The sequence below is a fragment of the Eleginops maclovinus genome, chromosome 23 (genome assembly GCF_036324505.1).
Source record: "Eleginops maclovinus isolate JMC-PN-2008 ecotype Puerto Natales chromosome 23, JC_Emac_rtc_rv5, whole genome shotgun sequence".
In the NCBI taxonomy this organism is placed as follows: domain Eukaryota; kingdom Metazoa; phylum Chordata; class Actinopteri; order Perciformes; family Eleginopidae; genus Eleginops; species Eleginops maclovinus.
The window spans coordinates 10,138,865-10,163,084 of record NC_086371.1 but is presented as its reverse complement, the minus strand read 5'-3'; the positions used below and the strand labels follow the sequence as shown (position 1 = coordinate 10,163,084).

The following is a 24,220-nucleotide window of genomic DNA, read 5'->3' as shown; positions in this document are numbered from 1 at the left end:
CTAATCAAATGGGGGGAAAATATGTAGTTATAAGAGCAAAGTTCACATTTCACGAGGTGTCATTGAATAAAACCTTTTCGTTATAGCGTGAGAAGGAGTCATTCAGCCCTCACATCACGTATAAAGGAGGTCTGATACGTCATGGAGACGCTGTCAATCTGCAATTTAAAACTTGCATTTGAATAAAGGCTATACCAAAATGTTTTTCTTTCTACTTGATATGACCCAGTGTTTCATTAGAAAAAAAGGAGGAATGTCTGAAAAATCGTTATAATAAGAATTACAGTATATTTTCTTTTCCTGCTTGTCATCTCACAAGCTTTCATATTTCTCATGTGACCCTTTGCTGGGGCTGTGCCGTCATGTCCTGCACACCAAATGCTTGGAGTTAACTCTCCTTTAACCAGTCTGCAGTCGACTTTATCCCACTGGAATATTTGACCATATTTAAAAGCTTGCAGGCTTGGGCTTCCTGCCACATTTGAAGGATATGAGGATTAGAAACCTGTTCTTAGCTAACTGTGAAGTCCAAGAGTTATGCAACTCAAATTAAATCACTTCTGTCGCTAGTCTTCTTTCATATTTCTTGTGGATGGGATGATCCTTGGAACTGGACAGCTGCATTCTTACACTACCCAGACATCCAATAAAAAAGGAAACAAGGTAAATGAGGAGGCCATTAGAGCTTTAATCAAAAGCACAGGCTTCTGTTTATTGACTGTTGCACGCACATGAACAGGTGAGAGGATATTTACACAGATGTAAACAGTCAGTACCTGCAACACAGAGGAAGAGAACATTGTTTCTCTCCCTCTCAAACACACACACAAGTATACACATCCATATACACTTGCAGGCATGACACACATACACACATTCTCACACAGAGAGTTTGCAGTATAAAGATAGAGCGGACTGTCTGAAAACACAAAGCACAGCAGGCCTCTTTGGTCAGCTACTTGAAACAGGATTTCCAACGATCAAAGCCGATCACAAGTCACCATTCAGAGAACAGAGAGAGAACACACGCTGGCAGAGCAGTACGCAAACACCAAAACCTGTTTCAGCTCTTGCAGATTTCACATTATTCCATATGTCAGTTGAAGATCAGGGGCACACACTCTACTTTATACATTTTATTTATTTCTTTCAGCGAAAGATGAATGATTCATGCTCTGTAGAAGTTGTGTCGACAGCATCAAACTAACACTGAATGGTCACAGTCACTGCAATGTGGAATGAATGATTTACAAAGAAATATCAATTAACCAACTCAACATCTACTGATCAGTCAATCAAAATTCATTAAACTGACTTAAATGTGCTAATTTTTCAACAAGCTTTCAAAACATAAAGGAAATCATATAAAAGCAGCTGTGAGATAAAACATCAGAGAAAAAAACAATATACATTCTTCATGTACGAGTGCAAATGATTCTTTTCTTCATCATCTCGCTTACACAAAATAAAATTAAACAATAGCACAAAGAAGTATAAAATGGTAGAAAGAAAAGAGTTTCCTGGATAATATGGTGTCAATAAGTTGTGAACACTTTCCATTAGGATTTCCTGCACAGCAGAAGATAACTGTGGAAGTAAAAGCTATATCTTAAAAGCCTTCTCTTCCTTCCACCTCTGTATCATTACCAACACACGCCCGACTATCCCCCCATTACTATCTTATATTACTTTCACTCTTTTAAGAAACCCTGTTATCTTCTCTGGCTTCCATTTTGCACAAACCATCATTTGTTTATTCAGCTCACCAAGACGATGGACCACAAAACGGTTGTGGGAAAATAAGTCACAACGTTCACACTGTTTTCTGGCTTCTGTCAACATCAACACAGCGTAGCCAGGGTGATGTCCTATCATCACTTCCTGTTGAATCCGCAGTAACAGCTGACCAACAACCATTATCCCTCACCAGCACAATTGTTTACAGCAGAGAGAAACATCCAGCATATCAACAACTAATGTTGTCTATTCTTCTCACAATGATGAACCGCCCCAGAGCCAAGCTTAACACCAGAGATACATCGATTAGAATAATAATCAGGTGGCCTTTTCTGTGTTCTTCACAGACTTCAACGACCTCATTAATCTAATCTCTATTGTTTAGTCGATTGACAAACAAAAATGTTCATTATAATTCAATTTTTAAGTATAATGACTCACATTCACTGCGACCAGCTCCTCAAATCTATTTGCTTCTTTTTCTTCAATTTCCATGAGAATAAAGTGAATATCTCTGGGTTTTTAACTGTTGATATGAAAAACAAAATCAAGCTCAATCATGTTCCCAAAATTCTGGGTAAGTGTGCTTACCAGTAACGTGGTACTAAGATCCTTTTATTGGGAAACGTAACGAACCAATAACAGTTTCCTTATTGTCCAGTTAATCTCTGTGTTTATTCAGCTTCTTTTAATGCGAAAATGTCATCTGAAGTCTTACATTTATGTACGATTGAAATAGAAAATGTACGCACAAAGTTAAATGTTTATGACAAAATGTGACTCAGCTTAAAATACTTAAGCTCTGTTGCAAAAATAATACAAAAGTCTGTTCTGTTTTCACAAAATGTGAAAATGCAGGACAGAAATGGCACAAATCTTTCTCTGTTAATTTAGATCTCGGAACAAGAGCCCTTCAATCTGCTGTGAGCCACATCAGGTTCTAAAATAAGGTGTAAAGTCCCTCTCCATGTCACAGTCAAAGGTCATTGGGAGAGATCAACAACTTTCACTGCCAGGTTACACTGCATCAGTGGCATCGCATTGTTACAGACTATTTACAGGCCAATAGCACACACTGACAGCCCAAACACTCACTGAGTATATTGCTACCTTATGGACGGAGATGTCTGGATAGTTTTTGTATATTTTTTCTTTTTTACAAAGTAAAACTACCGCCCATCCTGAACTGGCCCTGCTTACAAGAGCTGATCATGGGTTGTCAGGCTCAAAACTACAATTCCCAGGCACTTGATTGTAACAAAACGTACAGTAAAGTCGTCCACTGGGTCAGCATGCCTCTGATGCGCAGAGAGAAGGCGGCAACATTCAAGGTCAGACCCAAAACACAGAAAGCACTAAGCCTCCCATACGAAGAAAAAGAACAAGCATCCTCAGCATGCATATCAAAGTTATAGTACTGTTGTGATATACTGTACATCAACAAATTAGCTAGTGGTTGGTACTTGCATTTACACACTAACACATGCTGCTAGACCTCTGTGCAATGCTACAGTTAGGTGACTGATATACCGCTTTAAGCCAAACTAAGATAATTTAATATCAAAAGAAGAAATTGCAAATAAATAAGTCTATATTACAATTATGGCAGATGCCAGAGAGGTGTGAAAAGAGCAAAGCGAGAATGAGGTAGAGACAGTGATTTGTCAATAGAGGAAGTGAGAAAATTGAACAGTGAAGAAGTGTGGAAAGAAGAGGAATGAGGCAGGAGGAAAAGATGGAGGAGGAGTGTCAGGTACGGGTCTTTGCTCAATGGCTCGGGTTAGTGCGAGTCGGACGGTATGACTGGGTCTGCGCCAAAACACGATCTTCACATCCGTAAGCGGTGGTGGGGGTCTGTGAAGGGCGGCTCTGAGTCATCCATGGGCAGCACCAGGCGCGTGCCCCTCATCACCAGCTCGTGGTCTCCATACGTCAACTCTCTGTCCAGGTCCTCAGAGGTGGAAGCGCCCGCAAAGGCTTGACCTCCACTCGTGTGGGAACCTGACGCGTCTGTACTGACAGTGATGTCGCCGTAGGTCAGGTTGATATCACCGTCTGTCAGGATCAGGTCGGAGTCGTCATCCTTCAACTGGCATTCATTCTGGTGAGAGAGAAAAGATGTCAGATACTTGCACAAACCAGAAAGCAATGAAAGATGTGATTTTAGCACTCTATATTCATTAAATAAGGCTCATTTTTTTACTAATAAAAAGGTTGCAGATCTGCTTAGTGATTATTCTCGTTTCCTAGTCTGCACAGTAAAATGTCGAAGGGTTCCACAAACACAATTCAGCCAAAAATAGCTCCAGTATGAACCAGAATCTGACCTCATAGGCCTGAGGGCTGGTGAGGAAGCGGGCGAGGGGGCCGCAGCAGGGAGGCAGAGTGGCCGTGAGAGGGGGGGCCGCTGTGAGTCAGGATGGGCTTCAGGTAGCTGGAGAGGGGGCTCAAGTCAAGGACATTATACATAGAAAACAAGCACTAAAGGAGAGTGGTTAGACACAAAAATGGAAAGAGAATATTCCTGTATAGTGTGATTAATAAATGCTGACGTTGCATTAAAAAGGTTAAAGGGCAAAATCATCAAACTTTAAGTAATTTAATTAGGTATTTTACATTAATGACCTTCAAAGTGATCATTCGTCTTCCTGTCTGTACATGGTGCTCCCTCTGCTGACTGCCGCTGTGAACTACTGATCACACTAGTAGTACATAAGTCATAATTTAAACTTTATCCAAACCAAAGGCATTGTATTTTCTGCTTTCAAATACTGAAAACTATTCTTGCTTTTGTTATGGTATTTCATGACTGATTTCTGCTGTTTTTCTTAGATTTACAGATTATTTAGATTCATTTTTGGAGATTTCCTGTCAAGTGAAGATACAAAATAAAAATATGTTTCTTGAAGTTAAAGACATTGATAAAAACCAATCATCTACAGTATTATCAAAGGATACTTGTGGTCAAAGTTGTACCAAATTCGGAAAAGCCAGGCACTTTCTTGCTTGGTGCTTCTTCTCTCTGAGCCGTCAGTGATACTCGACTGTACAGAAAATATGGTTAAGCTGTATTCATAAAGTCACATTAAAGCAATAAGTATTTCAAGGGCCACACTTACAGAGTTATCTTGATCAGAGTCCACTCCCACTCTGTGAAAGAACAAACAAGCAGATGTCAGTCAGTACTATAAACTGTCTGAGCAGATCGGTGTGAAGCTTGTTTCCCCCGTTTAGCAAGTTCCTGAGGGGCAAGGTTGAAGAAAAATGTTGGCGTGCTGTAAAAAGGCTTGTGCATTTACCAGAGCAGAGCCAAGGCTTAAATTTAATGACTTGGAGTCCCAGGAACAGGTTAAACATGGGGGCCAGGAAGCATTAGTACATTTCTCTGACATCTGAGATACCCCCGCCCAGTCAAACCTCTCCAATGTTCAATAAATGCTAGCATTTTAAATCCAGTTTCACCCCGCAATGGGTTCGATAGGTGAAGGAGAGACATACCGTATGTGCTGGCAGGACAGCATCTGTGTGGTGCCACCTCCACAAATCCAAACAGTGAAGAAGACCACCAGCAGAGTGGTGGAGAACATCATCTGGCGGGCGTAGGTTGCAGTGTCCCTGATGGACAGAGCGAAGGTCATTGCGCCTCGCAGTCCTGAAGGGCACAAGCAAGTATATAAATGAAATCAGGTGACACCAGTTTGAATCCTTGAATACTGGGAAATGTTTTAGATTTCTAAAGTGAATGTCCCTTCCACTAACCTGCAAACATCATCATGTGCTGGAAGTTGGATCTGATCTTGTTGCGTCGTCCCAGATTAAGAAGCAGCGACAGAGGGTAGATGTTTGCAGCTCTTCCCAGGAACACAGCCACCTGGTTGGGAATGAGGTTAAGGAAAAGACAACACCACAGAGAGCTACTGAAGTGTCCTCACTCTTTGCCAAGCTTATTTACTGCTTCTTAAAATCAATTACCGCTTGCTTCATGGTGCTTGACGGGAACATTCCTGCACTGGTACTTACATCTTAGTTAAATAGTGCGATACATCAAGCTTTGGGTGCACCAAGTTAAGCAAAAGATACAAACGCTCCCACGATGAACATGGGATTGAAGACGTGGCTCTGGAAGGTGAAGAGGGTCAGGCCCATGTAGGAGAAAATGAAGTTCTCTGCCAGGAAATTTAGGAGCTCAAACAGCTGCAACAGAGAAAAACAACATCAACTTATTCAGAAGCAACCAAATGACATGCAGAAACACAGGTGAAAAGATTCTGTTTTCTTTGCTTTGCTATTCATTTTGTATCATTATACTTGAAAATAAAGTAACATCATACCTACACACACTTAGACTAACACGGATAAGAGACAAGAGGAAACAGAAAGGGTTTGAGCTTATATTAAAATGTAGATAACATTTTGGAGAAGAAGAATGACCTAATATAAAAACATGTTTTATCTATCAAATCAATGCAACAGGTGAATTACAGGTTTATTGCATCAATTCTTGAAGGATGAAGGTGGTACATTGTGCTGCTAATCAACAGGAAGTAGATACCAACATACTGTGCAGCAAACCTATTACTATTGTACAAAGCTTGTACATTTACAAACATGTGATTAGTTATGTGACACTTTTGATTTAGACATTTTTTTTAGGCCACTGACAAACTGCCACCTATGTTTTGTTTTACTCCCGTCAAAATAACCACAACCATGGAGAAACACATGAAACGGTGGTGTGCAGCTCTGACCTGTTTGGTTCTGTCCTGGGAGTCAGGAGACAGGTTGTTGAAGGTGTAGTGGGCCTGAGTGATGCCACAGAACAACACTGCGACCACACCTGCAATGAGAGATACAGAGACGGAGATACAGAACATTATTACTTATTCGTAAACATTTCCTACATTCCTGATTACATCTCTGTATAGAAATGACTTCTCCTTCTATAATCATTTATCTTCTTGAATATTCTTCATATTTTTTCTCATTCTTTCTTTTGAATGGCAACCCTTTAAATAATAGTAAACCATTTAGCTAATTTAGCACCATCTTTTAATATGTTGTGTATGTGTGTTACCTGTGAAGCCACAGGCCTCAGCGAGCAGGAACGTGCTCCACGACATGAGGAAGAACAGAGCCGTCTCCAACAGCGGGAAATCTCTCAGTTTAGTGAACTTAGTGACGTAAGGACAAGAAGTCAAGGAGTTTAACAAGGACACTGCAAAATCAATTCATGTTAATACCATGGAACAAAAGTTTTGGGAGGCAGCTTTGTTTTAAATATATATTAATTAATAATTAAACGAGACAAAAGATATGAGAGCAGTGACGACTCCGGTGGCGACTCCCAGAGCGAAGGAGCCACTGAAAACCCCGATGAACATCCCGAAAGACTTCAGCATCGCCATCACCTCGAACGTGTGGCTGTTGTCCCCTTGTGGCTGGTACGCTACTATAGACCTGAAAAAAGGTGCAGTCAAGGAGAGTAAATCATGTCAAACTTTACATAACTCACTCTGAAGTTATATACACACTTCACAGCTTATCAAACTAAAAGGACAGCATTTAGAAAATGTAGAAGGCTCTAACAATATGATGTAACTTGCTAACCTGGTCTGTAAATAGCAAACTCCATCACTAAATTAGGTCTCTCTTTTTTTAGACCATATTTTTATTTGCTAGAGCTGAAGATCACCATGAGAGGGGAGAGAAAAGGAGCAGAATGCAGGTCTGCAGTAAAGACCCAGACTTAGACCAAGGGGAGCACAGCTCTCACATCAAAGGCTCTCACATCAAACGCATCTCATAATAAAGAGAAAAGCAGAGTAATATAGAAGTCAGAGTGTTGGAACAAATGTGCTTCAGCGTTAATAATCAACTTATAAGGTGGCATGCTTAAAGTTACTGAGTTAAATTGAAGTGTTAAACAGTAAAGATATGTAATCTATTATGTGCAGGTACGTTTTTGTTAGGGTCAAGATATATTTTAGAGGTAGCTTGTTATGCGTGGCTTCACTTTGTACCTTGAAAACATTATCTGTACTGCTCTGAATATTGCTTTGGTATGTGCTGACTGTCTGGTGGTTCATATAAAGTGGAATCAAGACGGAGTCAACGTGGGGGATTGTCTTTAAAACATCTGTGTCGCAGCTACCATGCTATGTAAAGCATTAAAGAATACATCTGTAATATTTCGAGCTATGTCACGTCGTAGTTGAGTATCAACACTGAACCATCATCCAACCCAAACAAACCAAAGTCACACTTTAAGATCACACCTCTCATCAAACTCATCAAACCGAGCTGAGATGAGAGGGATTTCATCAGTGCAAAATTACTTAAAATTCAGCAGGATAGTTAGTCAAAAAAACTAAAAAAATATTCTGCCAAGGCATTTTTGCAATAAAATGTATTGAAAGGAATACATATGTATTTCTACAATCTTCATTCACCCCACACTCACAAAACAAATCACCAGGCATTTGGTCTACAAGCATTCTGGCACCCTGCCTTCTCTTTGGCTTTCGTATATACAGTATCTCCAAACATAATAGGAATGTGAATGTGCTGACTCAAACACCACATCACCATTTGCAAAAAAACTAGGAGTAAATATTTAAGTGTTCTGAATCTCTGTTTGAATAAGCGAGAGTTGAGAAAACAAATGGCTGGTGATTTGTCATGTTTTTCCCAAGGCACCGCAAAAAGGCACACAATGCCATGCTCTACTTAGTGCACCCGTTCAATGTGCCGGGCAGAGTCTCGCTGCGGGGACCTCCACTGCGCCTGATATTTATAATTCTGTGGAAACGAATCCCACGTAGAGGAGGAGATAAAAATGAGTTAGCTGTTGGACCACCTTGTGTTGAGCGTTAATGAGAAAATGATATTAGGTCACTGGCGGATCGATACGAAGGCATGACATTTCTCTCATTGCAGCAGCTGTGTGCACATTAAAGCTGGACAGGGATACATGCAGACTCCTGCTTCGAGAGTGATGTGATTTCAAGACAACTCACGAGGACAGAACCACGGCCACCGCATCATTTAGAACGCTCTCTCCGAACAGCAGAGCGTAGAGATCCACGTCCACCTGCAGCTCGTTGAAGATAGCCAGGACCGTCACTGTGAACAAAGAAGAACACACTCATCCCTCTGGTGTTCTTGCATACTAGGGTAATGTTAACAGCGCATGTCAATAACTGTGTGTAAATCACATCTATATTAATGAATTATTAATACTGTAAAAGTATTTCCAGTGCCAAACCGTAAGTTTTAATGAACTTAAAAACAATACAAAACTTGCACTGACAGACACTGAAATGCTTTTCCAGGTATTTATAAAAATGTGTTTGTGGTTTTCTGAAATCCCCCTTGCTTGTTCAACCCAGTTTTTACCAGCTGTGTATCACATCGCCATCCTCACTTTGCATTATGGGTAAAATAGTTTTCATCCAAGCAAAATCCAAGAGCAAGGCAGCTTTAAAAGACATGCTGCTCATTTTCCAGTCTGAGTGCATTTTTCTGAGTATATTGTATGCAACTTTTTGCTGTCGTACTTTTTTTGATTGCTTTGGTTTTCCATTACAGAAAGACAAACAATTGAAATGTATGATGAGTTGCTTTTGTCTTCGACTATTTGCGAGAATCTCCACTACGATCTTTAAGCAATTCAAGACATAAAAGTCAATCCAGGTTATAATGAGTGTAACTTGTAGGCAAATTAAAACGTAGAGGACTGAGAATAAGCATACGCACCAGGGTCTGTGGCTGAGACAATGGCTCCAAAGAACAGACAATCAGTGAAGAAGAAGTCTCCTCCCAGCTGTCCCACCTGCTTCATTAGCACCACACAACCGTACATCACCAACCTGACGGGGGGGGCCAGCAGGTGGTTTAGCACATTATCGTAAAAAACACTGACTTTACTGGCGTTAAAGAGTGGCAATTTAGAGACGTGTGTGGGAAATCAGAATGATGGATGTCTCTTTTAGTTTTTTTTGGTTATGCAAATAATAATAATAATGATGATAATACATTTTATTTGAAGGTGCCTTTCTCGGCACTCAAGGACACCGTACATGATACACACACAAAGACAATAAAAGGAATCAACAATGCAAGTAAACGAATAAAATAAAAACTATAGATGGTGACAGAGGAATTGGCATCAAGTGGAATAAGCAGTTTTGAACAGATGTATTTTGAGTTGTGTTTTGAAATGGCGGAATGAATCCATGTTTTCTGAGTTGGGGTGGTAATGAGTTCGAGAGACGGGGAGCAGAGTGGCTGAATGCTCTGCTCCCCATGGTGATGAGACGGGCGGAGGGGACAGACAGGTGTATGGAGGAAGAGGATCTGAGGGAGCGGGAGGGAGTGGGAGGAGGTCGGACAGATATGGGGGGCGAGGTTGTGGATGGCTTTGAATGTTAACAGGAGGACTTTGAATTGAATACGGAACTGAACCGGGAGCGAGTGGAGCTGTTGGAGGACAGGAGTGATGTGGTGGATGGAGGCGGTTCTAGTTATGATTTTCTGGACCAATTGAAGTTTATGGAGGGTTTTTTGTTGCAGTAATCTAGACAGGGAGGTGACGAGGCTGTGGACAAGGATGGCGGCAGTGTGGGGGGTAAGGGAGGGGCGGAGGCGATTGATGTTTCGTAGGTGGAAATAGGCACACCGGGTAATGTTATTGATGTGGGATTGAAACGATAGTGTGCTGTCAAGGATGACACCCAGACTCTTAACCTGGGAGGAGGGTGAAACAGTGAACAAATAAACAATCTTACCCAATAACAAAACAGGAAACAACTGTTCCCAGGAAAGCGTAGGCCAGGATGGATCCCATATTAAGGAAAAAGTGTCTCTGAAAGAAAATTAAACAAGTTCAACTTCATGAGGAGAAGACATTATGTCATCAGGGGATCTAATGTGGTATTGGTATGGTATGTTACCCATTGAGTCCATATGCAATAGTGGAGAGTAGCTTAAATACTACTGTACCCTTTTCAAGCTGTAGCCCGCATGGAAGATGATCGGAGGTAGGAGAATATTGAAGAAAACTTCAGGGTCAAAGGTCACCTGAGTCACATGAAAAAAACACAGTATCACATTATAGTTCTTAAAATTAAAATTGACCAATAAAAGACACATTGTTTTTAAAAGATCCTATTTGGCTGTTGCGTTACGGATAATTTAAATAAATGAATTAATTATGAATGGCACATCTGGGACGTCACAAAGTAGCTTCCAGGACAACAGGTTATTATAATAACAAAATATCAAGCTGGAAGAAGGGGATCTTTAAACCAGATGTAGGTTTTATCAGGGCTGTATTAAATCTTTATTTGATTTAGTTCAATACAAAGTTAGGTATAACTCATAACAGAAAACATCTGATGCTACAGAATATTTGTTTCCAGATTGGTTGTTTGGATTTTCTAAAAAATAGGGCATCCAATAGTCCCAGTTCTTAGAAATGCACACCAAGACTTGACCACAACATCAAAGTTATCCTAGATCAAAGTCATTCATTAGAAAGTTATGTTACGTTTTTATGAACATCTATCAGAGAGCATCCTGAAGTCTAATAATCTAACCTAAACTAATCATTACTTCCATTATCAATTAATCTGACAATGATTTTCTGGATTTATTTATTAAAAATATAATCTAAAAACAGTTGGATGTAAAAAAAAAAAAGGTTTATCATTTCCCAGATCCAAAATGTAACGTCTTCAAATTGCACTTTTTTTGTCCAACCCACCGTCCAAAAAGTTCCAAATAGTTGCCAATAAATGTTTTGCCGATTGATTAATCAATTTATCAAATTATTGATTCAGTTTAAAATGTCAGTTTGAGTTATAATTCATTAAACTACTAGACAGATATATAGAAACCGAGCAATCCACTCATGAAATGTAATCATTGGTCAAACAAATTTTAAATATTTCAAACTCGATTGATGGACCGTACCTTTCTCAGCATCTCATTATCTTGAATGTCGTTCACCTCGTTGGGACTGATCTCTCCTTTCAGAGTGTACTCATAGAATTTGCCACTGACGTTGACCAGCAGGGTGGCGGGGCTGGAACTAACATTACAGGTCATCGTGACGTTGCTAATGTCCCGAGGAACATGGATCCCGTAGCGCAACACCACGCCAACAAGTACACCTAGCGGGGAAAAGAAGAGACAGGACGAATATGATACAGAGGGAAAGTTGACAATGTAAGCTGTTTATGCTACTAACACGAAAAATGTATACGGAGAAGTTAATCAAGAACTGAATGCAAGGTGGTCATGATTCCGGGCCTGCCTGGTTTCAGGGAGCCATCAATGTTTTAGCAAGATACCTTTATGGTAACAAATTCGGAAAAAAAGGCAACTCCTTAGCCTGAAAACACAAAACTCAATGGCATAAACTCAGTGTAGAAATTACATGTTACAAATAATTTGAGAATGAATAGCCCTTTCAGATACGTGTTAGAAAAAGAAGGCCAAAAACTTAAAATGCACTGCACAGCCACACAAAGGTATTGTTTGAGCGCCGAGATTTTCAGCTAATGATCGACTTGAACTCAGAAGAATGTTGAGTGAAGCTATGCTGTGGGACAACAAACACAAGTGCTTTTTCAAATAATAATGTAGCCACCTGACAAAACTAACTTGAGAGCTAACAAGCTATGTTTGGACGTGCCTACACTTTTTAAGAATACGCCATCCTTTTAAGAATTAGAAATTTTGACTTCTCAAGCAGGCAAAGATTTCCCTGTTAGTGATGGCTCTGCGCCATTTAAGTTCTCCAGTGTGCCAAGCCAGTGAGCCGGCATGGCAACAATCCTGAGACTGACACACTGTTGCAATTAATTTGATGTGACAGTGATGTTGTTGTTGCTGTTGTTGTTGTTGTATTCAAGGGTATTGTTTAATAGTTGGTCATCACTCTTCCTGCACTATATTATTTGTTATCTTTGTTTTGTGTATTTCCCTACTATGACAAGTCCAAATGTCTGCTGTGAAAAAATGCCAACAGGCAACCAGCATATTTACAAGGGGACAAGTTAAACAGGATTCTACAACAGCATTACCAACTTCTCATACATTCATAAACGCATTTAGTTTAGCTTTAGATAATCGTGTCAACTACCTAGAAATGCCAGCGAGTGGGGTTTGTCCAACCCGGGTTTTTGTTGTTTTTTTGAGTAAATGAGGAAGCAGTCAGTCACACATTGTAGAGCCTGCCAGACACGGTGTGTGTTTAAGCTCTTTTACTAGACACCACAGTTTAGAGAAGTAAACTTTTGGGACTTTTTAATGCTACGAGTGGTAAAAGAAAAAAAGAAACAGCTGCCTGGATGTAACTTTCAAGATGAAGCAGGTTGATGTTTATCCTGCCGCTACCTTATAGCATCCATCTGGAACCATGACACTGTTATACACAAGGTAGCATTAAATTATACATCTGTATGGGATTTTCTCTGTTAGGATGCTTGTTCAATATACTTTACATCTTTCAAAACCATGAAGAAAAACAATGTATGTCCCAATTGTAGATGTTACAGAGACAATTGGGGCCCATTGTCTGAAATGAGTATTCCCTCAAAATATATCAGATCAGATCTGATTTTCTGGGAAATTTGAGTTACTTTTTCTTTTTGATGTTATAAACAAACATCTCTAATATAGGATATGATCACCATACTAATCAATTAAACGATGATACTGATATGAAATGATTGCTCAGCCCTATTATTATTTAAAATCATGTGTCTGCAGGTATTAGTGAAATAAGTATACAACTTGGTTGTAAATGTTTTGGGAGGAGAGGTTTCTTCCTCTTGGGATTTTAGGTTCCTGTTATTTCCTGCGGTCTCTGGTTATTCCCTAAATGTACTCAAATGCGCCACAGCTTCGTATCTTATTTCCGGGGATTGAAGAGCATATCTAGTTATTGAAATGCAGCCATTTACATCATCCTCATCATCAGTGAAAATGACAGAAGGAGACACTGATGACGTCTTTCAGTCACGGTAGAGCATCTCACCGTAAATCATGGCCAGTCCAGTTTCATGGAGAAACCTGAAGCGCCGGTGCTTGAACAGCCAGATGGTGAGGATAGTGAGGGTGAGGAGCATGATGAAGATGAGCAGGTCCGCGCTGTCCTGCCTGTGGCTCTCCTCAGCCCTTTTCTCTGTTACGATGTTCTCCATGGCACTGTCCTCCTCCAGAGATGATGATGCTCGGCAAACACAGATGCTTACAGATACACTCACTAGCATGAGCAGCCACAGCGTCCTCGTTGCCCTCCAGGCGCTGTTGACAGTGACTTTAAACACCATGTCGGCTTTTTTTTGCAGTCAAATGCTGCAGTGTCGTCGTGGATGAAAGCAAAACTTTGTCCTAATGTGCTTCACGAACTGGGGGGAGAAGAGAGCAGAAAGACGACAGCAACAGAGCAGTCAATTCCGGCCCGGAAGTGAAAACTACTTTTTCCAGAAAGTGTTCAATGTTTGTTCCGATGTAAAAGCACCATGTCCGGATGTCGCTTGTTATTATAAACCCTTGAACATAATCCTCAGCGAATATGTAAATGATCAACTTGTGAAAGACCAACGACATCGATTTGGCCTTTTTAAATGGGGTGTTTCCACATCTGGTGTTACTTGTTTTATCTGAGGACTCTTATTATGAAATCTAGTTTTCATATTTTTTTACAGGAAGTAAAACAAAATAGCTATAATTAACTATTTATCTTATGTTGATCAACTGCGCACTACTATGTGCCACAGTAAATGTATTGATTAATACAACACATTTAGTCTAAAATATAAAATACTCTTTTTTCCCAGGGTGTTATGTATTATCAGCCACAACTACCGCATAGTACAATCTATGAAAACATCTAACGTCATGAAAACAGACAAACGCAACATAGATTTTTTTCTAAACACATGATATTTTAGTATGATATTTCCCCCCCGAAACTCATCAGTCTAACCAGTCTCGCGATACAGAAAAACAGACGAGACTAAATGTGACGTTCGTAATTATCGGATATTACAAATGACTAATGTCGTCCTTATTGTTTTTGCTGTCTAGTAGAAAATGTGATTAATTTAATTTGATATGAAGACATGCAATGAAGTGTATGCCGGATAGTTAGTTTGTAAGTCAAATACAATACCAACAAAAGACAATGCTGTTAAACAACGTAGGCCTAGTGCTCTAAAGTGTCAGACTCTCTACAACAAAAAAGACAATATCTATCATATTTTTTGTGATTATTTAACAGAGTTATACTGGAAGGTATGAAGGGTCTCTGATAAAGGGCAACACCGTTTACCTTCTTCGTATACTGGAAAGTATGTTGATAGATGTTAGAAATATTGGACATTTCCGAGGAGTACCTGAATGTAGCACTAGCCAACACAATCACCATCCCATATTCCTCTCAGCCATGTTTATGTCAGCTTCGTCTAGCTGAGCTGTGTTGTCTATCAATCAAACCCAGCATATCTGGGTGTTATTTTTTTACGATTTAACCTGATTTACGCCGCTTTATTGCAGAATTACAGAAACGAAGATGACATCTAAAGTGAAAGGTACGTTAAAATCATGTGTGATTTTTTAAAAATCTCTACTGCTAGGCTAATGGTAGCTAACGGTGGAACTGTCTTTGTAAACATATCCCTCGCTAATGCAATATTGTTGAAATCAATTCATTCGAATAAGTAATAAGAGGGAAGCCTTACGCTAATGTTGCTGCAGACGTAAACAACAGTGTTGACAAGTTAGTTAGGGTTTTATCAGGGTTGTCTCGAGCATTACAAGCAGGTCGCTTCTATACGTTAGCTTAACGTTATGTATAAGATGTGTAACGTTAATTCAGGCGTACCCAGAGGAGGAAGGAGTACTCAGATCTTGTACTTAACTAAAACTATAAAGTCACAGAGTGTAGTTAAGCAAAGTCTGGCCATCAAAATGTTACTCAAGTAAAAGTACAAGCATCAAAATATACTCAAAGTATCAAGAGAAAAAGTATTTTTGTTGCAGGCCCATTTCAGAATAATGCTTATCATAGGTTTTGTATTGATACATTAAAGTGTTATCAAAGCTGGTAAAGGTGCAGCTAATTTTAATAACTTTGCTTACTGCAGGATAGCTGTTGAATATAACTCCAGGTGTAACTAAAGTCTTATTTAAGTGTCGAATATACATAATTTATCTTAATTTGCAAAGGAGCTAAAGGTGTTGCATAAGTGTAATGGAGTAAAACTACTATATTTACCTCTCAATTGTAGTGGGGTAGGAGTACAACAAATTGAAATACTTAAGTAAAGTACAAATATCTCAAAATTGTTCTTGAGTGAATCTACTGTGTTACTTTACAGCACTGAGCGTACCTTACTAAACTCGTCCTCGGTCACTCACTTGACTTACACATCTGTAATATCTAATAATAGCTATTCATTTTGAGAGCTGTCTTGATATTTTTGCCTGTAACATGTAATGATGATGAACCAGTGGTGGAATGTTAGTACATTTACTCAAGTATTGTAGTTAAACATAGAGGTACTTGTACTTGACTATTAAATTACTTACATTTCATGCTACTTTATACTTGTACTACAGCAATGTGTTGGCCAATGTTGTACCTGGTTATTCCATCACATTTATTTAACAGATTTGGTTACTAGTTACTTTGCAGACTGTTATTAATACAAATATAAAATACACTATCATAAATCCATTAATAAAAAATATATGCTGATAATTTAGGCCATTCTGCGTGATGAGTACTTTTACTTTTGGTACTTAAAGGGATTTTGATGCTAATTGTACAATTTTGCATGCAGGACCTTTACCTGTAGCAGAGTCTTTTTACACTGTAGTGCTGCTACTTTTACACAAGTAAATAACATGAATACTAAGAAGCTATTCTACCGTGTTGTTCATGCTGGTCTGATTTGTTTCTAGTTGGAAAGGCCGGCTCAAAGAATAAGGAGGACGCTCCTTATGAGTTGGAGAGTCAGTTTGTCCTGAGACTTCCTTCGGTGAGAGAAATGAAACAGCTTATTTCTATAAAATCCTATGTGACCGTTTGCTGAGAATGACGTGGATCAATCTTTTATCTTTTACAGGAGTACGCATCAACAGTGAGAAGGATTGCCCAGTCGAGCAGCATGAACATTAAAGACAGACTCACCATCGAGTTGCACCGTAAGCAGTTTTCGCAGTGGTCTTAGTCCTGGTTTTTGGGACAGATCTGTGTGACATTTCTGTTGAAACAACACCTTAATTTGTCGTACTAATCACTATCTAATAAAAGCTGTCTATTGATAAAGATTTAATTATATTGATTTGAACTCCAGTACAGAGCTATTCTTTATCCAGTTTTGTTACACTACAGTACTTACTACAATTGTCCTCAAACTCAAGTGTCATGGTCTTCAGGACCAAATCATCTTTAAATGTCTGAGAAACATTTTTACTAACCGTTTTTCACCTTAACAGTGACTGTGGTGTCCTAATGGCAATGATTATCTCACACTCAACATGTCATTGTAATGAATCACGTCATCCCTCTCATTCGTAGCTGATGGTCGTCACGGCATAGTGAGAGTCGACCGCGTCCCCTTGGCCTGCAAACTGGTGGATCTGCCCTGTATGATTGAGTCTCTGAAAACAGTGGACAAGAAGACATTCTACAAGACAGCAGATGTCTGCCAGGTAAACCACTGCAGTGGCATTACATTTAGGACGTCATCCCTACAGGACACATTTCTTAAATTACGAAAATTGTAGAATAAAAAGCATGGTGGATCAGCACCCTGGCATTGGAAATTAAGGATGTGATGTTCATTTATTTAACGGTTTTATTAACAGACTGCAGAGTAATTAACAGTTCATTTTTTGCATCCACGGGTTAGATGCTGGTATGTACACTAGATGGAGACCTTTACCCTCCTTTAGAAGAGCCAACTGGAACTGACCCCAAGAGCAAGAAGAAGGACAAAGATAAGGACAAGAAATTTGTTTGGAACCACGGCAGTAAGTACACAAATATCTAATAGAGCACACCAGCAATGCAGGAACCATAAAGTGACTTTCACAAGCGATTGAGATGTTTTTGCCTTAACTCACCCTGTTGTTTTCGTCTCCAGTTACCTGCCCCCTGAAGAACACACGCAAGAGAAGATTTAGGAAAACTGCTAAAAAGAAGGTTTTTGACATATTCATTTCCCTTCAGCTCTCCCCTCCCCTTTCGCATCCATCTCTTTAGCGTCTGGTTATCCATCTCTTTCCTAGGCTCTCTTCCAACAAGACATTTACATTTCATAAAACAGGAACGGTGGTGATTGTGAAAACTAAGATTTACATATAAATAAAGCCTTTCCATCTTAGTTTGCCCCAAAGGCATGCAAAAAAGCAATTTCTCTATTGCCTTGATCAAAGTGAAAGCGAGTGTGCTTGAGCAGTACACTTCTACTTTGGCTTCTGAATAAATCTTTGTGACGGTGCACAGCCGAGGCATATTGATTTGGCCCCTTCTGTTTTTAATCGCTAATGTGCTTCCTGGCATGCGGCCAGCTGCTACCATTGTGTATGTGTGTGTGGGGGAGAGAGACACAGCGATAGAGAGCGAGATAGATGCCGCTAACACTCCTTGTAACCCAATCTCCTTCTCTCTCTCTTGCAGTACATTGAATCTCCCGATGTGGAAAAGGAGGTGAAGAGATTGCTGAGCACAGACGCTGATGCTGTCAGTGTCCGTATCCTTTTAGCCACCCTCAAATGTTCTGCATGTCCATGTTGCTAAGTTTAAAAATCCAACCAATACATCCCTGGTGTTTATCTCATATAACAGCTAGAAATGGCGTGAAATTTGGAATCAGATGGTTATCTTTATGAATGTGAAATCTAGCTCCAACTTAAGCCTTAAAGAAGCTTCAGATGGTTCAGTCTGTTTGTCACTTTATCACATCACCTCACTCCCATCTAACGTCCTAAAATAGGCTGATTTAAGAACCAAGTGGGTGTCCTGACTCCTGCCTGGTTCACCTGACTCAGTCTAATGCCTTTGTAAGAGGGAAGCACTTTGGAAGGAGGCTTTTAGCGCTCTAATGAAACCCTAAACTTGCCGGACAGAATAAAAGCACAGCAGGGCATCTTTGAGAGCTCGCTGTGTGTTAATTGAGACGGACGGTTCATTATTATTGCTAAGTTGCTTGCAGAGAAGCCGGATTCTAAGAATAGCTTTAGCGTTTGCATGCAGCAGCAGACATGCACATGACGCACTGATGAATGTTGAAGTTGAGACATCTCCTGTGGAGTATCATCAGCTCTATACCCCTTCAAGTCTACTTGAAGTTTTGAAGGACCGTGAGTCTTTTAAAGTTGGGCTGAAAGTGGAGGGGAGTCTGCAGAGAGTCTGTTGACCTTGACACACGATGTTCAGGGTGGGAAATCATAGCAGAAGATGAGTCCAAGGAAGGCGATCAGCACGGCTCTCTCGCCAATCTGGACTCCTCGCCCGGCACCTCGGGACACAAGATGGGTCATGGATCCTCTGGTAAGGGAAACGTGTTTTCCATAAGTAAGTCATTGGGAGGAAAAAAGGTAATCTCAGAGTGCATGCTGGGTATCCCACTCTGTCAAAGCTTTAAAAGCTGTCCGAATTGCTACATGGATCACGTGGCAGTCAAAAGCACTGAGTGAAAAGTCTGACCACTGCTGTAATTCTGAGAAAGATATCGATACTCAAATGAAATGAAGATGATATATTGGTTTGAATAGATATTTTTACATAATCATTAATGGTAATTTGGCCTGTCCAGTTCTGTGCAACTACTTAAAAATGGCACAGATTGCTCTTAGTAACCCAAATGCTGTACAGTGATTTATAAGATGCTCTCCTCACCTCATCAGCATAGCTTTTCGTCCTCATTTTGAACATGCACACCACCCTTGTCGGTCTTGATAGCGTTTGCCCCAGTGATTTTATATGGAAATAGACTGCACCAAAGCATGAATTACTCTTTGGCCTCAAGATTATGTTTGCCACACGATTCCCAGGCAGACCTTCTTAGCTCTTTAGGTGCATGGTAAGCATAGTAAGTGCTTGCACCTTAACTTCAGTGAGTGGTGTGCATGAGTGGCATGACAAATCATTCTTTCCTTAAAGATGTGGTAGCAAAGAGTTGTTATAAGGTGATTTACGTACTGCTGTGTGCTTTTGCCAGAATAGAGCTGCTTCATGCTTCTGCAGCAAACATAAGAGCAGAGTTGTTATTTTACATCAGAGTGTCTGCTCACATTCTGGGTGTTTGGAGTCCACATTAATGCTTTGTGGTGTAAATCATACAACACTTTATCTATGTTTGGTTTTTTACTAAATCTCTTTGACCTACGTCAAACCCCAGTAAGTGTTGTCGCTTTCTCCAACTCTTTCTCCAACTCTTTCTCCAACTCTGTCTCCAACTCTGTCTCCACGTTAATAACTCTACCCTGTGTTCCACATGACCAGCCCAGCGCGACGAGCTGAGGGAGATCTTCAACGACATCAGCAGCTCCAGTGAGGATGAGGAGGACGAAGGGGACCGGCACGAGGACGAAGATCTGAACATCATGGACACAGAGGATGATCTGGTCCGACAGCTGCAGGAGAAACTCAACGAGTCTGACTCTGCACAGCATGAAAGTGACAGGAACAACCAGATAGGTGAGTGGAGGGCTGCTTTGGGTTCAAAGTGTTGTGTTTAATATGTACAGGTATTATATTTCAATATTGGTCATGGAATGAAAAGGTTTGCCAAACATGGGAGATATAATTATGGATCACACTGTGTAGAGTCAAAACAACTAATCTATTAATTATTTAAGTTCTTCATCAAGAGAATTTCAAATGTCTGTCTTTTTTTATCATTTTAAATTAAAATCTTTTGGCGTTTTGGACTGTGGAGCTCTGGAAATATGATCAGCTTTTTTTCACTTGTTTCTGTCATTTTATTCTCTAAATGAACTGACTGTTGATTGATTGATAGACAGATTTTTGGATAGATTTAAAGTAAATGACAATAGTTGTTTGTTGCTGGCCATACCCACCAATCAAAGGGGTAAAACCCTTGGATATACAGCCCCGGAAAAAATGAAGAGACCACTTCAGCATTATCAGTTGCTCTGGTTTTATTATTCAAAGGTATGTCTTTGAGTTACAACTACTGTTTCTCCGCGTTGAAATTCAACTAACACTGGAATGGCTGCCATACAGGTAGGGATAAAGATTTAAGAAAAATGTGTATGTCATAACCTAGATGTATGTCCATATGTTTATATCCAACAAGATGGAGCATGTGAGCGTCTGTACGTTATTCTGGAAAACAGTAGAAACATTAAATAGAATAACCAAATGCAGAATAATTTATAAAGAACTTGCCAGTTGTATGAAACCCTTAGAGGGATCCCTTGTTCCTCCAGCTAACTTAGTTACACGCTTCATTCATTCATATTTCAGTGGTCTAGTCGTGGCATAGAACTTTGATTTCAGATCTGACTTGTAGGGTAGAGACAGTCGGACATGAAGTTAAATCAAACCCCCTCAGATCCTTGTCAAAGCAGTGGTAAAAAATAAACTTTGCGAGGTGTCTGGACTTGATCAGAGCTGAGTTTTCTGGGTCAGACACCTAATACACACTCATGAGTAGCCTTACTTCTTAAAAACCTGTGCTGCGCTCTCGCCCACAGAGATGCACACACAAACGCTCTCCTCCTACACTAACCAGTCTGACAGGTGTTGTTGCTCAGCGTGCAACTCAGACAGCTGTCTGGCCTGACAGCTCAATGCCTCCTTCTCTACATACATGAAGCTGTCAGTCAGCGTCTCTGCAGCGGCCCAGCAGGAGTCTGGCTGTGTATGCTTCGGGCAGCCCAGCAAAGTTGTAATAATTGGGTTTTCAAGGACTCCCCTCTACTTGATTTTGCATATTAGATGGGCTGTATGAGAGGATGGAGTCAGTAGTGGGGGGGAACAGGATAGGCACAAATAGTTTGAAAGATAGTTGATTGTGATGGAGCCACAGGTTGTTGTTGTGAGGCAATATCACTTTGGCTGGGCTTAATGAGAACTCTCTGTGGAGCCTGCAGCAGACTGATTTAGTTGTGTCTTTTAGTGCTTCGGCCTGCTGGCTCACGTCCTTTTAAATGGATTTGTTGTTCCCATTAACCGCAATTTGTCAAACGAATTGGAAGCATCCTTGTAGTTCAACAAGCAGAGGTGCATATATTATGCTCATGGCTTTGTGAGCGTAGTGCTGCTTTCAAATGATTTCACATCATCTCTCTGCAGCTGCCCTGATTTCTTTTGTCTGCAAAAGAAAAAGCCTAAGCCTGAATGACATGTTGTCTGAGTGACAGTGTTAACGTGTGAACCTCCTGTCGTTTCCCCGCAGTAATGGAGTTTCAGGTGCAGATCAACAGCGTCAAGGGAAAGCTGCAGGACACTCGTGCCCGAAAGAAACAGCAGGAGGAGCTCATCATGAAAGTGGAAAACCAGGCCCTCAAAGTAAGCTGTGAACACACCCACACCCATCCTATCCAACTAATTCAGAAACTAGGTCTGCATGTACAGAAACATAAACAAGAACATGCAGATGAGCTCAGAGGCAGAAGTCTTCATGCTGTGTGAGTCTCACCAGTGATTTGAAAACATTAAAAGAGAAACAGCTGATTAAACAAAGTGTTGGAGGCAATTACTTTTTGTATTTTTAACAATATAAATATGACATTTCTCCCATCAGCCCTTTTGTGACATGAAATATAATGGCATTAAAATGAACTGTTTTGCCAAGCCCTCTTTAGTGGAGACTTTACAATAAGTGGAACGTGAGCAGACATGGCCCTTCTTACGTTGCCATTTAGAGCTCTTATTGCCCGGTGTTTTGGGAGCGTCAGAGCCTCATCGCCAGTGGTTATCGCAGGCGCAGGGAAAAGGTCAGCCGTCTGACTTGCATTCCAAGTGGCCTTTCTGTCAGGGAGGAGATGGTGACATGAGCAGAGCAGGCAGACACAGATTTAAAGCCATCACAATTTAATGAGGCTCAGCATGTCGGCTCGGAACAAATCTTGTTTGTCTCTCCTCTCACAGAACCGCTTCCAAGCTTTGTTGGATGAGATTATTCTGCAGGAGGAGCGGGAGATGGAACAGGTAAGAACCTTTTTTCGTAAAAGCTGAATATCATCCCCTCGCTGTGAGCTCTCTACAGCTTTCAGCACTTTGCATGAATTTATATTGTATGAATGTCAAATACCATGTTTGCAGATGGCATTGTGCTTGCTGTCTTTTTTTTAGAGCCAGCTGTTTTTTTACACCTGATAGCAAAGTTCAAATTCAATCACGTGTTATATAATTTGTCAGCGACTTCCAGCAGAGTCTTATCTGAAGCGAGGGCGTAGTGGCCACCCGCTGTCTGGGGTTGTTGTTTGTATTGACAAATGATGGTGGCATATTAATGTGAAAAGACATGTTAATCATCATCCACTTACCCTCCAATTACAACCCGGGGCTGTGGGGCATCAATCAACACTTCTGTTTTCTGCTCCAACAGCTGGCCTCCCTGCAGGAGCAGCTGGACTCTCTGATAGAGAAGTGACCACCAGGGGGCAGCCTCCTGTCGTCTTCAGCCTCTCCCACACACACTCCCATGAAGAGGAGAATAGTCTTCATCGAGGGAGGAGGGAGTCTTTATTAGCTAACTTGCTGTGTCATTCCCTTGCAGTTACGCATACAGCATACGATTTATGTATTATGTATTAAGTCAATGTTGTTTTTAGTTTGACACTTTTTGTTTTTTATGACTGTATGATTTAAGTTTGGTTTCAGCTGTAAAAATATTTGTTTTTCATCTTAATCTAAACTCAACGTTTTTGTATTTCGCTACCTGAATGAAGAATAAATTACAGTGATACAAAGTGAATTGGAAACTTGTTTTTTTTATGCATTTGGCCACACATTAACACATTTGGGCAGTTTGATGTTGGGCATAAAGATCCTTTTTCTGAAGGTGGATGAAACCTTTAAGTGATGAAGACAGTGATAGATGGTGTTTTAGTTACTTTGCCTAAAGGGATGTTAATGAGATCCATTGGTTGATAGATATGGCGCTTCTCCATTAGCCTCCACATGGGGCCTCCATCACCTGCCTTGTTAGACCTGGAGGAAAACGGGAAAGGTTTGAGTAATACATAAGACCTTAAGCAAATGATTAATTTCACTGGTCTATAAGCTATTACACAAACACTCACCTTCCCCTAGGTTATCGCTTTATAAGCTGCCCTTGCTAACTAACTGTTGAGTATGGCTTTCGCCCAGATAACATTACATCGGTTAAATATGTGTAACACTCAGAGTTCAAGATGAGTCATTAAATATATTTATACATTATACAAGACAGGAAAAAAGAGAATTTTTGATACAGAATCACTCAAA

General features: G+C 40.3%; 2 protein-coding genes across 2 annotated transcripts; one reads left to right on the top strand and one right to left on the bottom strand.

The window, feature by feature from the left end:
* Positions 1-664: 664 nt before the first annotated feature.
* Positions 665-14,430, bottom strand: slc9a6a (solute carrier family 9 member A6a). Its single transcript, XM_063876040.1, is given in 17 exon segments — positions 665-3,838; positions 4,065-4,139; positions 4,141-4,171; positions 4,696-4,781; positions 4,857-4,887; positions 5,236-5,389; positions 5,497-5,608; positions 5,818-5,931; positions 6,486-6,574; positions 6,812-6,917; positions 7,053-7,194; positions 8,754-8,859; positions 9,493-9,605; positions 10,524-10,600; positions 10,738-10,815; positions 11,710-11,909; positions 13,781-14,430. Coding segments are annotated over 17 exon segments (2,082 nt in total). The 5' UTR covers positions 14,076-14,430; the 3' UTR covers positions 665-3,565.
* Positions 14,431-15,079: 649 nt separating this feature from the next.
* On the top strand, positions 15,080-23,708 carry taf7 (TAF7 RNA polymerase II, TATA box binding protein (TBP)-associated factor). The gene is made up of 12 exons (XM_063876039.1): positions 15,080-15,338; positions 16,714-16,790; positions 16,878-16,956; positions 17,333-17,466; positions 17,667-17,787; positions 17,901-17,959; positions 18,437-18,509; positions 19,196-19,309; positions 20,264-20,458; positions 22,185-22,297; positions 22,880-22,939; positions 23,340-23,708. The coding sequence occupies exons 1-12, from the start codon at positions 15,320-15,322 to the stop codon at positions 23,382-23,384; spliced, it is 1,089 nt and encodes a 362-aa protein (XP_063732109.1). The 5' UTR covers positions 15,080-15,319; the 3' UTR covers positions 23,385-23,708.
* The last annotated feature ends 512 nt before the right edge of the window (positions 23,709-24,220 follow it).

Coding starts and splice junctions, on each gene's coding strand:
- taf7 (XM_063876039.1), top strand. Junction 19,310..20,263: donor GATGGGTCATGGATCCTCTG/GTAAGGGAAACG, acceptor CCACATGACCAG/CCCAGCGCGACGAGCTGAGG. Junction 22,298..22,879: donor TGGAAAACCAGGCCCTCAAA/GTAAGCTGTGAA, acceptor CTCCTCTCACAG/AACCGCTTCCAAGCTTTGTT.